At 35.6% G+C, this 15,025-nt stretch overlaps 1 protein-coding gene across 1 annotated transcript; it reads left to right on the forward strand.

Annotated features, from left to right (window-relative positions):
• The first annotated feature begins 13,397 nt into the window (after positions 1 to 13,397).
• LOC145121928 (uncharacterized) lies at positions 13,398 to 14,087 on the forward strand. The gene has a single exon (XM_079057607.1). It carries the CDS (start codon positions 13,398 to 13,400, stop codon positions 14,085 to 14,087), a length of 690 nt encoding a protein of 229 aa, XP_078913733.1.
• The last annotated feature ends 938 nt before the right edge of the window (positions 14,088 to 15,025 follow it).

Genomic DNA, 15,025 nt, shown 5'->3' on the forward strand with positions numbered 1-15,025 from the left:
TAATAGAGTTAGACAATGGACTTTACCTGAAGTAGAGCCAAACTTATTGACTTTAACACCCTTAGGTAAATTTGGCAGCTTCGTAACCAATGCCCCTTCCTTTGGCAATAGTTACCTATGGACCCTTGATAATGGGACTATCTCAGACTTCGCCTCTCTCTTTACCATTGGGTCAACCGAGTTGACTATGGCCGATCCCTTTCCATTGGGAAGAGAGAGCTTTACTGGATATCCAATGTCATCATTGTCAATGTCCATAGCGTTTTAGGAAGTTGATCTTAGCAAATAGATAAGATCATTAAGGGTCTTGTCTTAGTCTGTTTCATAGGATTCCCAAAAGAACTCACTATGTGACTTAGAAAGTAGTTGAGCCACCAACTTTCTCAAGACTTTGACACCCAACTCTCCCGGCTTGTCAATATGTGACTACATCTCCAAGATGTGATCACACCTAGACCTTGCCTTGCCAATAGGGCTTGAGTGACCTTAAACTTTTTAGGAACTTGTGGGTTAGGGAGAATAATTGGAGGAGGTGAAAGAAGTATGATATCCATGGGACATCATCTTCATTTAGGAAAGCTTGTTTCAAGAGATTTGGGAAGATCATAAATGTCTAGACCAGACATCTTTTTGGGAGATATTCAAGATAGTTGATTTAAAGTCCTTAATATGACACCCAATATGAAATATTAAGGCTAGGACCAAACAAACTATTTTATAACTTAGAAGAGGGATGTCGTAATCCAAGCTATAAAATATTTGAAGGTAGGTGAATGACGATTCACCAATTTCCACCATGAAAAACGAAATAATTTATTAGGTTTTAATTGGATTTGAAAGTCCTAGATCTTTGAGATTCATTGAACTGTTCAAAGGCATGTTTCAATCTCGAGTGTGCCCTTCAGGTTTTGTGACTGGGATGCCGAGGATCACAAAACAAGGTGTGAATAACCATGCAAATATACTTGGTACCCTTAATATTTACCTCTTAATCAGTGTGTTGGTTAACCACACACGCTCCACCGACACTATGATAAATATTAAGTTACCATTTGCCTACCTTGTTAAGTCCAGGTTAGTGTGTCGGTTAACCACACACGCTCCACTAACGACTTAAGTGTTATTTCTCTCATTATAGTCTATCCAAATGCATGATGCCATGCAACCCAAATGGACCATGTCGGGTCGGGTCAAGTCTTACCAATTATAGTTATGGACTTAGACATTAATCCAACAGTATCAAGCATTGCATTGTCTAAAGCACTTTAGAAAAATCATACAAGCCAAATTCATGACAGTCTTGATTCATATCTACTTCCAACATATGACTGACTGTGGATGGTTTGAATAATATGATATATACCATAACATAATTATTCTGGAAGTCAAAACATGCAAAGTGAAACACAAGAATAATACTAATCTTATATGACCCCAACACTTTGAGTGTAAATAAAAACACCTTTTATTTAAGCACCATATTGATTACTCATTATTTATGTTTCGATTAATCAACTTTATGCTTGAATTAAAACATTAGTTGTCCCATGCTCCAAGCATGTACACTATGTTTTTCCAAACAACAATTATGCCATACTCCAAGTATGCATACTATGTTTACATATAAATCAATTGACAATATTCCAATGATGCTCATTTCACAATTCCAATCCTCGTTGTAAATGCAAGAATACCAAACTCTTGCCATTTACTGTAATCTGTTAGATTCTAAACTTATATGCAATGATCCCCTTGTAATGACTATACACAGAAGTCACAAAGACTTGGCAACAGACATTACAAAGTATTCCAATGGAAAACAATTCCATGGAAATGAAGTCTCAAATTCAAAGTACATTCCTTTGAACATCCTTCTTAGCATTAAGTTCTTTAATCTTACACAGATTCAAAGAATAACTTCCACCTATGGAGACAATTCCATATTACCATTTTGACCATCACTTATGAACAAGAGTTGCCTCTTTTCAAAATATGTCAATATGGTCCTTACTCTATACTTCCAATTGTCCATGAGTAACCAATCTTTGGTAAACCTCAAACTGTCCTCGACAATTGCTTAATCATTTTAGTCATTTCCAGTTCTATTCCTTTTTCCATCTTAATGCCCTAGGCATTTGGAAAATTTAGAATGGATGAATATTATAGCACATGTAATCAAACCTATACCCAAAGCATATGGGACATGATTTATGCTATAAAAATTTTTATTTGCCATGTTTTCATCATTCGAACTATGAAGAGGGATGCCGTAATCATAATCGAATTTTGAGAACGCAACATATATAGAATTTCCTTATGTTGAACCATTCCAGCATAACATTCATATATATTCTTGACTAAAGTAGATTAAATTCTCAATCTAAGCTTGTAGAATTGCAGTGAAGTATAAAATCCTCTCCCTTAATTATAGTAAAACAACTTTTTCAAGGCGAATTGAAATTTTTGTTTTCTATAATTAATATTGCTGACTTGCAACACTTAACATAATAATCATGCTCCTACTAGCATAATGATTATTATCTTACTAGCATAACACTGATGCTCCCACTAGCTTTGACATGTATCCAGAGATCAGGTGGACTTTTAGAAACCAACACTTTATTGACTTTTCTACCAAAGTTCAGATTTATAATACACAATTTCTTTGATAAGACTTTATCAAAACCATACACCTTTCCTTAGATAGCTCACTTGTGTGTCTAAACAATTATGAAGAGGGATGTCGTAATCATAATGTTTAGACCTTTTGTCATTCTCACAATTGCTATCTACTTAAAATCTACTTTTTGAAAGAGTTTCCTTACCATCATTTTCATGAATCGAAGAGAAACCTTATGACACTTAGATTTTTATGGTGTATGTGTTCCTATCCATGTGAATTTGTCATAACCATAATCACAAGACAAAGTTCGTGACAAATCCAAACTCATATAGACTGAACTTGTTCAATCTTAATTTCTTGCCACCTGGTAGCACAATGCCCACCATTGCTTCCGGGTTGTTATGCAAAAAATTTGAGAACTCATAGAACTCACAAGCATAATCAACTTTTAACTGGAATAGACACATAAATAAGAATATGTCAACACGATAGGTTACAAACCTCAGGTCGTGGGATAGTGATTAACAAAACTCTTGATTAGTTTTTGAAACTATTTCAGAATCTTTTAGACTCCCACTATCCTCTTGACATATAAGACTTCTCTTTGTCAAGAACCATTTCTTGACAATACAAATATTCAAAATCTAGTGCGGATTCTTATCAAGTTCAACACTTCTCACTATTGGTCTTAGCTGGTCTTTGTTTTATCCAAAACATCACAACTTACCAATCTCAAATGTACAAGAATAGGAAACATCTTACTCTACATTTGACAAGTGTTATGAACTTTCTAAAGACTATGTCACTCAAGTTAAAATCTTGGAGTATAACTCCAGGATTTGTATTTGGAACGAAGTATGAATTATCTTTTGATTTAACCATTTCAACAATTCACGATTCCTCTCCTCAGGCAACAAACACACTAAGGTGTCCTTAGAGGATCAATTGTGATATGGTTCCATAATCACTAAGATAATCATAAAACAAAATACACAAGTACTCTCCCATCTCTTCAGATTGGAGAAACTTTTATCTTTCTGCCTTATTTGATTCTTCTTATTCATTCTGCCATACATTGAAACTTTTCCAATGTTTCAGAATTACACTTATACTCGCAAGCATAACCATATTTACTAAACTTTAGTAAATCATAACGAATAATCTTATCTACCTTTGTGGTGGACCTGACTGGTGCACAACTTAATGTACCCGATTCTTTAGTCCTTCGCTTGACTCACATGCGAATGTGAACAAGGAATTAGTCTTAATTTACCAAAGATGAAAATTCTCATTCATCACACAATACAACTTGCATGATTCCAAGTTTCTATCCAATTGAAACTTGGGTGATGAGAATCTTTCCTTATTTGGTAAATTATGACACTACCACTAATGAAAGAATCAAATCCATTTACCCATATTGCTTATCAATGGAAACATATAAGCAACAACCTTTTTCACAAATGCCATTATAAGGATACTTAAAATAAAATCAAAACCATTTTCTTTTATTTTTAAAACTTTGTGGAAAACTTATCCTTACAATCCATATGGAAAACTTGTTGTTATCTATTCCTAAGAAATATATCATAACTTTTAAGTAACAACTCAAAATTCTAATCACCGAACCATGCGATCGAAATCCATCTTCACGATCAGAATCAGCATATACTTCCTTTAAGTTTCTTCACTCTTCTTTGATTCTTAAAACATCAATATGTGACCCAGTCACATCATGCAATAAGAATCTCAGAATAGAAACTTAATAAAGTTAGATAATGGACTTTACCTAAAGCAGAGTCAAACATTTGACTTTACTATCCTTATGGACTTTTAGGTAAATATGGCAGCTTCGCAACCAATGCCCTTCCTTTGGCAACAGAAACATATGGACTCTTTGGAAACGGTACACAAACTTAGCCTTTCTCTTTACCATTTGGTCAACCGAGTTGACTATGGCCAATCCCTTTCAATTGGGAAGAAAAAAGTTTTTCTGGACCTCCAATGTTACCATTGTCAATGTCCATGGAAGTTTGGGAAGTTTATCTTCCAATTAAATTTTGCTTTACCAATGCTCCAAATCATTGCTGATTCAGCATCATCAAGCAAATAGGTAAGATCATTAAGGGTCATGTCGTGATCTGTCATCAGGGAGTGACTGAAGAACCAAGTCAACAGCCGGCTCCCTCGATACTTCGACACCCGGCTCTCCCGGCTTGTCAATATGGGACTTAATCTCCAAGACCTAAGCACATATAGACTTTGTTTGCCAATAGGGATTGAGTGACTTAGAACTTATCAGGTCTTGAAACTTGTGGGATAAGGAGATTTATTGGAGGAGGTGGAGGAAGTGAAGTATGATTTCCAGTCCCACTAATGCACAACAAAGGGATTGATCTTTCACCTTGGTTGCCATTTGGGATATCATCTTCATTAGGAAGCTTGTTCCTAAAGATTTAGGAAGACCATAGCTGTCTAAACTAGACATCTATAATGGGAGAAATTCAAGTTAGTTGATTTAAAGTCCTTAATATAACACCCAATATGAAATATTAAGGCTAGGACCCAACAACCTATTTATAACTGGAAGAGGGATGCCGTAATCCAAATTATAAAATAGTTGAAGGTAGGTAAATGACGATTTACCAATTTCCACCATAAAAACGAAATATAATTAAGTTTTAATTGGATTTGAAATTCCTAGATCTTTTGAGATACATTGAACTTTCAATGGCATGTTTGAATCTCGATTGTGCCCTCTCAAGTTTGTGACTGGGATGCCGAGGATCACAAACAAGGTGTGAATAACCATACAAATTGACTTGGTACCCTCAACAATATTACCTAATCGATGTGGCGGTTAACCACACACGCTCCACCGATCTATAATAAAGTCAAGTTACCCTTTGCCACACTTACTAGTCCATGTTAGTGTGCCGGTTAACCACACACGCTCCACTAACGACTTGGTAAGGTACAAAGTGTAATTTTATGGGCTAGCACCAATTTCACATTTTCCTAAAGTAACTAAGATTGAGAATTTATAATGTATAGTTACTTTATAATTCATTATACTTTTAATGAGTATTTAAAGTCGTATCCTACCCGTTCGGCTAACGACCCTCCACCGATCAAGGAAGCGGTGGGTGAGAGTGGACACCCATTAAGTCACCATTTTATAGGCAACAACCTTATACCCCCCTTATAGATCGGCTTCGTGAATGAGGCCTACTAACGGTAAGAATGACATATTCTTATACATATCTATATAATAAAATTATAATAATAGTATAAGTGTTGATTTTTAAACTTTTCAAAAATCTAAGGTTCAATTTGGAATTAAAGTATTAAAGTGTAAGACTTTTCAAATTCCAAAACTTGAGGGCAAGATTTGAAACTATTCCAAGTCTCTTCAGTTTGTAACTTATGAGTTTTTAATGGTTCATAAAATGAAGACTCTTCATTTTATAAAACCTCTTTAGTTCTTTAATCACAATTTAAAGAAGTGACTTTTGGTTATCCATAACTTGAGGACAAGTTATGGACAACATCATTGCCATTAACATCATGAATTAAACACACATGGAGGTTACACATAATTCCTATGATCTTCTAAACTCATATGAACACAAATTCATGTCAAGCAATTTCAAGAAAATCATATAAACATATACAATACTTGAAAATTGATAAAAGTCATGTAAAATGGGTTAACATAATCATTATCATTTTGAAAAACAGATTTTACAAGTCCAAAACAGATTGGGATAATGATCTTAATCCATTTTCAGCAACAAAACTCGAAAAAACTGCCCAGCACGCTCCTACTCGTAGAGTGCATTATTCTACTCGTCGAGTAGGATGAATTTGTTCATGGACTCAGCGATTCCTCCCCATGAACTCGGCGAGTCCAGTCGTCAGAGTGCAGAATTTTCGATTTTTAAGCAGTTTTGCATCAAGTATACAGAAAACAAACCTAGGCTCTGATACCACTGATGAGTTTTGAGCATTCTAACACTTCCTAAGTGTACATGCAACCCTAATAACCTTGAATCTATGTTTTCTCTATATACATGCAAATTTCTTTTCAAGGTTATTTCCTAACTAGCATGGCATGGGGATTACATAGAACATAAAACTAGTAGAAATACATACCTTGTTGTTGCTTGGATTCCTTCAAGACTTTATGAGCCTAGCACCCCAAATGTTGTGCCTCAAATGCTTCACACAACACTACAACCTTGGAATAACTGGAGAGAATACTTCTACACTTCAAAATCGGCTATGCCCTCACAAGAATACTCTAGTGCCGATTTTGCAGGCTATAGGGTTTCTTTTATAATGTGTCATAATTAGGAGTTACAAATGTAAACCCTAATTGTCATGACTCTTCATTTCTCATGACCCATGGGTTTGTAACTCCCATGGACTATCCATGGAGCTCCATATGGTTATAACCAAACCCATAAACCATGGATCATTAATCCACCATAAAAGAATTGATGATTGTCATAATCAACCCTATATATTTAATTAGTCTCACTTTGATCACCAAATTAATACTAGATTAATACTTAATCAATACTGATTAAATAATACTATTATTAATATATTAGAACTTATAATATATTAATAATCACAAGTGTACTTTCTCTCATTTTGTCTATCCAAGTATTGCAATGCCATGAAACCCAAATGGACCATGCCGGGTCGGGTCAAGTACATACCAAATAAAGTTATGGACTTAGACACTATATCCAACATCATCATGGCCTATCGCCAGAACTCTCCCTACTCCACCAGGGTTCCCTGCTTTCGAGCAGTTCCTCTTGTAGTGTCCAACCTCACCACACCCGTAGCAGGCCTGGCCTGCTCCAGCACCAGGGACCTGGGTGATTGGTCTTGCCAGAGCCTTACAGAAACGGACTGTGTGTCCTTTCTTGTTGCAGTTAACACACTGCATCTCCCGGTAGGGGCCGTTGTGGTGGAAGTTGCACTTGTTGCACTTCGGCAAGCTCCCAGCATACTGCTTTACCGGCGCAGGGGCAGCAGGGGTTGTTGCGGCATGAACAGCCACCATTTGCTGTTTCTTGGCGGAGTTCTGCGCCGATTTGTTCTTCTTTCTGTCCCAAAACTTCCTCTTGTTGTCGTTTGTTTTGGCCGGTTCTAGGACAGCAGGGGTTGTTGTTAGTGTGCGGACTCCATGGTCGATGAGTCGTTGTGCCAATCGTTTGGCACTATCGAATGTAGCCGGGTTTGAAGACAATACATTCCCCTGAAATGGAGGTACCAATCCCCAAATGTACCTCTCAATCTTCTTGGCCTCAGTGGGGACCATCCCTGGACACAGAGCCACCAGGTCACTAAACCTAGTTGTGTAGGCTACTATGTCAGAGCCTTTCATGGTCAGGCTCCAAAGCTCCTGTTCGAGCTTCTGTACTTCGCCCCTCGGGAAGTATTCTCCTATCATCAGCTCCTTCAGAGCTTCCCAGCCCATTGAGTTAGCCACTATCAGAGTAAGTGACTTGACATGGCTATTACACCATGTGAGGGCCCTGTCTGAGAAGGTGCAGGCATCAAATTTTACTTTACTTCCTTCTGGGCAGGAGCATATCTCGAAAGTGGACTCCGTCTTCTCGAACCACTGCGAGAGGGCAATGTTTCCACCGCTGCCATTAAAGGCTTTGGGTTTGCAGTTGGTGAAGTCTTTGTATGAACACTCCTTCGAGTGACCATGGCTATCACCTTGGGTAGAGTTAACACCCATTCCACCTCCGCTAGTCCTGCTAGCGTTGACCTGAGCTAAGGCTACCGTTACAGTCGCGGTCACTGCAGCTTGAAAAACTACAGGATCGAATTGTGGAGGAGGTGGTGGTTGAGTTGGATTTATTGGGGTAGTACGTCTATTTGATCTACGAGGAGGCATCTTTCAACTATAAGTTTACAAAGATGAAGATAATTGTAAGTATTCAACAATGAAAATAATATGAGTGATCCATGAAGTAAGTCACCATTGGTCAACATGTAATTGTTTGAGTGTTTTCAATAGAGAGTTACCACTAGAAAGATGAAAGTATTTGAATAAAGATTTTCCAAGAGGATTGAATGCCTGTGAATATCATTGGTATTATAGATGTATAGAGTTCAGGAAAATTTAACCTTGCAAAAGGTCTACAACATACCAATGTAGAGAAAATTTTGATAGCATAAAGACCTAAAGAAAGTGAAAGTTCAAGGTCTAAACATAAACAGGAAAATAATACTAGACTCTAAAAGTAGACATAAGCTATATCCAAAAGAGTGAGTAGAGTAAGCTCTACTCGCGAGGAGTGTTGTTCTGGTTGGTGCTAGATTTTGCCCTGGACTCAGCCAGCTGCTGTTCCGTTTCCCACACACGCCTTTGCAATGCTACTTAGTTCTGTCGAAGATACCTAACTTCGGATTGGCAGGCATTCAGTTTTATCTGTTGTGCATCGGTGTGAGTCATGGTTAACTCCTGGTCATTGGTCAGGTGGCGGAGACGAACCGTGTTAACTCCTGAGTTAGCCCTGATTTCCATGACTTGGTCGATGGTTGTCCTTCCTTGCTCAGCATTGCTAGCAACACGACGAACTAAGATAGGGAGGGCTCTGCCAGCCGAGCCTCCCTCGCTCAAGTTGTAGAAGCTTCGGTCTCCATTATAGGGAGGTGTTTGTCCCTGTTCATGGCTCCACCTTCCCAAGTTCACTGCCCACAGAGGCGTCGGGCCTTGAAATCCTAGTCGAGGGTTAGGATTTTGGGCAACTTGAGGTGGATAATAGACCTCGGGTTCTGAGTCAGAGTCTTCCTGCTCATCCTCTTCGTTCTCTTATTCAGAACCCTCCTCGGGGTCTTCTTCTACTAGGACCACCGGGTTCTCTTCTTCGGGTTTAGCTTCAAGCCATCCACCGTTCCCTTGATCGGGAAAGTACGGGTCGCCAGGTAGATGGAATCCAGCCATGTTATCTAAGCGAGAAAAGAGGTGTGAGAGACGTATAATAGACGTATTAGTAAAGATATTTATAGGATGATCCTTACTAGTTACTTCAATACTTACATAAGGCATACCAGCTATATATAACCAAGATAGAATAGACCTTCGAATAAGTGATCCAACTCTAACACCACAACCAAACAAGGAACAGGAAGTAAAGAGAAGATCACAGATTCTAAGTCTATAACATCTTAGTCACATATAACCTTAGCGTATCCACTCAGCAACTATTGACCTACTAGTAAGGACCCTTTTTAGTTTTCACATAAGTAATTATAGTACAACAAAATACTCCTATAGTATTTTAAGTTTATGTTATGTTCTACTATTTCATTGTAGTAGATTTGGTAAGTTTTAGACTTGTTGCCACGCCACAACCATTCCTAGGCACATGCTAATCACTTCTGGGACAAGTATAGTTGATCAGGCTATATCAATCCAAGACTTGATTATATGTCCCCAAACCTACTTGTGCTATCCAACAAACACAATACTTTTGTTTTGTTCTTGTATGACACTGTTCTTAGTATGAATGCATGTATGTATACTTTTAGTAAAATATTTTATTATTTAAAAAGTATATTCTCTTGGTCAGAGTGTTTTTAATCCCGCTGTGTTTATAGTTGTATATCTTTTATGGGTTGATATACTTAATTCACTATAAACATAGCTCTGATACCAATCTGTCACACCCCCAAACCGAGATGGCGGAAACATTCGGGGGCGGAGGATGTCATGTACAGTATCATAACAATGAATAATAGTAAAACAAGAAATAACATCCATTGCATTAATAGAATAGTTAATACATGTAAGTTCTGAGTATAGTTGTATGACACCAAAAATGTATATATCAAAATAAAAGACGAGTCTTGAACATGCTCCGTCTTCTCAAAACCTGGTCCAGTGTAACTGTCTACTGGTTACCTGAGAATACAAGTTATTTTGAAAGAGAGTATCAACATTTAAGTTGGTGAGTTCATAAGTATTTAATGCCAAAGGTTTGTATTTTTTTCATGAAAATGTTTGTGTTTGTTTAGTAAAATGTTTGTATACTTCCCAGAAAATCCTATATTTTCTTCTAAAAATTAAATGTGTCTTCTACCCAAGACCCGACTGTTTTGTATGTTTGTTCTCTTGTAAAAATATATGTGTGTACTTGAATTAGTATAAAATGCAAGTTTTCCATATTTATAAGATAAGCTACTGATGCATTAACTACCTTGCAACCAAAATGGTTAATTTAGGTTAAATGTGATTAGGTTATAGCCATGCTTGATTGACTAGTATAAAACACGACGTTCTTCAAGCGTCGAAAATGGTATGACATTTGTCACCCGTAGACCTGCAGGTCCCACTATAACTAGCAACAAGGTGTGGGATGGTCAATCCCGTATAGATCTATACACAAACTCACGCTCTCCCTCCAGGAGACTCTGGTTACAAAACGTGACATAACAAGTATATTGCTATATCATGAAATAGTATCTCACATTTTAGTTATCTTGTTCTTGTTATAGTATGTATGTTCCTTCTTATTCTTGTTATAGTATGTATGTATTGACTCATGTATGTTTCACTGATCTAGAAATAATGTGTATGTATTGACTCATGTATGTTTCTCTGATCTAGGAAATAGTGTGTAGGTATTACTATGATAAAATGAGTTAAGTATGCTCCTTAAAAATGGGGGGTTTAATATTCATGTATATATTTAGCAAGTATAACTATGATATAGCCGACAGTCGGACTAGTGATCCTACCCTAAGCCCACAACCAAACAAGGTTCAGGAGTCAAGGTATTTAGCAATAGTCCTAAGTCCATTAAAGCATACTTATACATAAATAGTTACACGAATATGATTTTGATAAAAACAGAAATCTAAGAATAGTTTTAAAATGGTTTTAACAAGCGTTTGAGTATAATAAATCCTTTTGTTTGACGTTTTCACATGTAAGTGGTTAACACAATTATATTGTGTTCCACTTGTATTCTCCCCCTAAAAAGCATTTAAAACTCTAATTTGTAGGGGTATAAACTCACAATATGTGGGTGATTCAATTGGAGATTTGACATAGGAAGATAAGTTTCACGGGTGAAGTCCAGAAGCACAAACGAGTCCTATTTAGCATATTAAGACATATATATGTATACATTTAGTGATCATAATCATAAATATAGCAAGGAAAACGAGTCCTATTTACGATATTAAGACATATATATGTATACATTTAGTGATCATAATCATAAATATAGTAAGGAAACGGATTGATTTGCAAGCTTAACTTACAAAAGAGGGTGTTAGAGTCGAAAAGGGGAGGCTGGAAGGGGTTCACGACCCACACTCTAGTGTGTGTTCTTGGTGAAATGATGATGATGCAATTGTTCATGGCCCAAAGATCTTGATGATCTTGGGTTCACGACTTGATGTTCTTGACAAATGGTGAGGATGCAAGGGTTCACGGCCCAAGAACACTCGATGTTCTTGAGTTTACGACCCAAAGATCTTGAAGATTTAAGAACACTACAGGATCCTTAGGAATATCTTTAAGAAGATTCAAAGGAAAAGAATGATAGTTGAGAGGAAGGTGTTTTCGGTTGAAGATCCTTGGGAGAAAAGCCTTGTGTTTACGGTTAGAAAGGGAAGAAGTGAGGTAAAATCAACTAACAGTTATATATATATATATATATATATATATATATATATATATATATATATATATATATATATATATATATATATATATATATATATATATATATATATATATATATATATATATATATATATATATATATATATATATATATATATATATATATAGGAGGGGAGTTCACGGCCGCAAACCGTGGGTTCACGGTCCGAAGCCCCATCACGGCCCGAAGGCTCGTTCACGACCCTAAGGCTTGTTTGCGGTCTAAGCAAGGTTTGCGGTCCTCGGTTCCAAATGACTTTCCTCCATAACCCTATCACTCATATATACAAGTTCCAGACACTTTTAGCTCCTTAATCCTACTATTTTAAAGTTTGACCCTTGATTGATGTGTTTGACTTTAGGTGACCAAGTTTGACTTTTACTAGATAGAAATTACGGGTTGTCACAGTATCCTCTTCAAACAGTCGTCTTATCAGTGAGAAGCTAGATTATGACATACCAAATTTAAAGAACGAGTTTGATCGACTTTCTATTGCATTAACATCTGAGCAACGAAACATTTTTGATGATATCATGACTGCAATAAAGAATAATGAAGGAGGTGTTTTCTTTGTCTACGGTTATGGTGGAATAGGTAAAACCTATCTTTGGAAGACATTATCTGCCGCAGTTAGATGTAATGCTCAAATTGTTTTAAATGTTGCATCAAGTGGGATTGCTTCTTTATTATTAAACGGTGGCAAGACGACACATTCACGGTTTATAATTCCTTTGGTTCTTACTGAGGTTTCTATTTGTTCGATATCACCAGATAGTGAACTCGCCAATTTATTACGAAAAACCTCATTAATCATTTGGGATGAAGCACCCATGATTCACAAGCATGCATTTGAAGCTTTAGATCGAACTTTGAAAGATATATTCAAGTGTCATAATCCTAGAAACTCAAAATTTCCATTTGGAGAGAAAGTGATTGTTTTTGGAGGAGATTTTAGACAAATTATGTCTGTTATCCCAAGTGGTAGTAGACAAGACATTGTCAATGCTTCCTTAAGTTCATCATATTTATGACAACAATGCAAAGTCTATCAACTAACCAATAATATGAGGCTAACTGTCGGAAGTGATACAACTACTATTCAAAAGAAAATGGATTTTGCAAAATGGTTTTTGGATATAGGAGAAGGGAAACTTAGTGGTTCTAACGATGGCGAAGCGATTATTGATATTCCAGATGATCTTCTAATTAATGATCCTTATGATCCTATAGGTTCATTAATCGAGTTTGTATATCCTTCAATTGATGAAGCTTCTAGCATTCCAGAATATTTTCAACAAAGAGCAATACTTGCTCCAAAAAATGAAGTTGTCGGAAAAATAAATGATCGTTTGCTAGCATTATTTCCAGGAGATGAAGTCGAATATCTAAGTTCCGATAAACTATGTGAATCTGAGTTTGTCCATGATCACTTTGATGCCAATTTATACTCACCTGATGTTTTAAATGGTCTTAAAGTCTCAGGTCTGCCTAATCATAAGTTAGTTTTGAAAGTCGGGGTTCCAGTTATGTTACTGAGAAACATTGATCAAAAAAATGGCTTATGTAATGGCACTAGACTACAGATGATATCTTTGGGAAAACGAGTTATTGAGGCAGTTATCATAACTGAAAGTAATATTGGAAATCGGACCTTTATTCCAAGAATGACCTTAACACCATCTGAAAAAAAAAATCTCATTCAAATTCCAAAGAAGACAATTTCCATTAGATGTTTGTTTTGCAATGACAATTAACAAGAGCCAAGGACAGTCCTTATCTAAGGTTGGTTTGTTTTTGAAAGATCCGGTTTTTACACATGGTCAGTTATGTGTTGCCTTATCTAGAGTTCAAAGTAAAAAATGATTAAAATTGTTAATTTTAGATAAGGATGGTAGACTTACAAATAAAACTTCTAATGTTGTTTATAAAGAAGTTTTTAGAAATTTGTAAGTTGTATGTAATATATTATTCTTGTATTCTTATTATTATTAATAAGACTTTGTTAATTTTTCTTTTATAATTTATTATTTTTTTATAATATACGTTTATTTTAACAACTTCATTTTTGATTTATTTACCAATTTTAATTTACTTCACTTATTGGTGTTGTTTTATTTTTACAATAAATTTAATATTTCATTATATTAGATCGTAACTTTTTTTTTTTAATTTTATTCACAAATAAAAACTATATAATATATATTAAAAATTAATTTCACATACTTATTTGAATCAATGATTTTAATTTTACATAACTATATAAAATAGCTATTCATTAATAATTTAATCATATTCTTTGATTAATAATTACGACATTTTAGTATGAAAATGTAATTTATTTCGCAACCGTGGTTTCCACGGGTTATAAACTAGTATATATATATATATATATATATATATATATATATATATATATATATATATATATATATATATATACTAGCCGTTTACCCGCGCTAAGGGACGGATGTGAATAATTTCTTTCAGAAATTAGTTTCATTTTCGACGTATAATGATTAGTTTCAATTCAATACTTTGTTTTCTTTTCGACAAAAAATGTATTATTTGTGTATGTTTGATTCATTGTTTCGAAAATAGGTCGTTTCTAATTCATGATAACATATTTAAAAAAAAACATTTTCTTTATTGATGTAATCATATGTCCCCCAATGAACAATGCCAAGCCACAATT

Source organism: Lactuca virosa, chromosome 6, assembly GCF_052849685.1.
Source record: "Lactuca virosa cultivar CGN04683 chromosome 6, Lactuca_virosa_CGN04683_v6, whole genome shotgun sequence".
Classification (NCBI taxonomy): domain Eukaryota; kingdom Viridiplantae; phylum Streptophyta; class Magnoliopsida; order Asterales; family Asteraceae; genus Lactuca; species Lactuca virosa.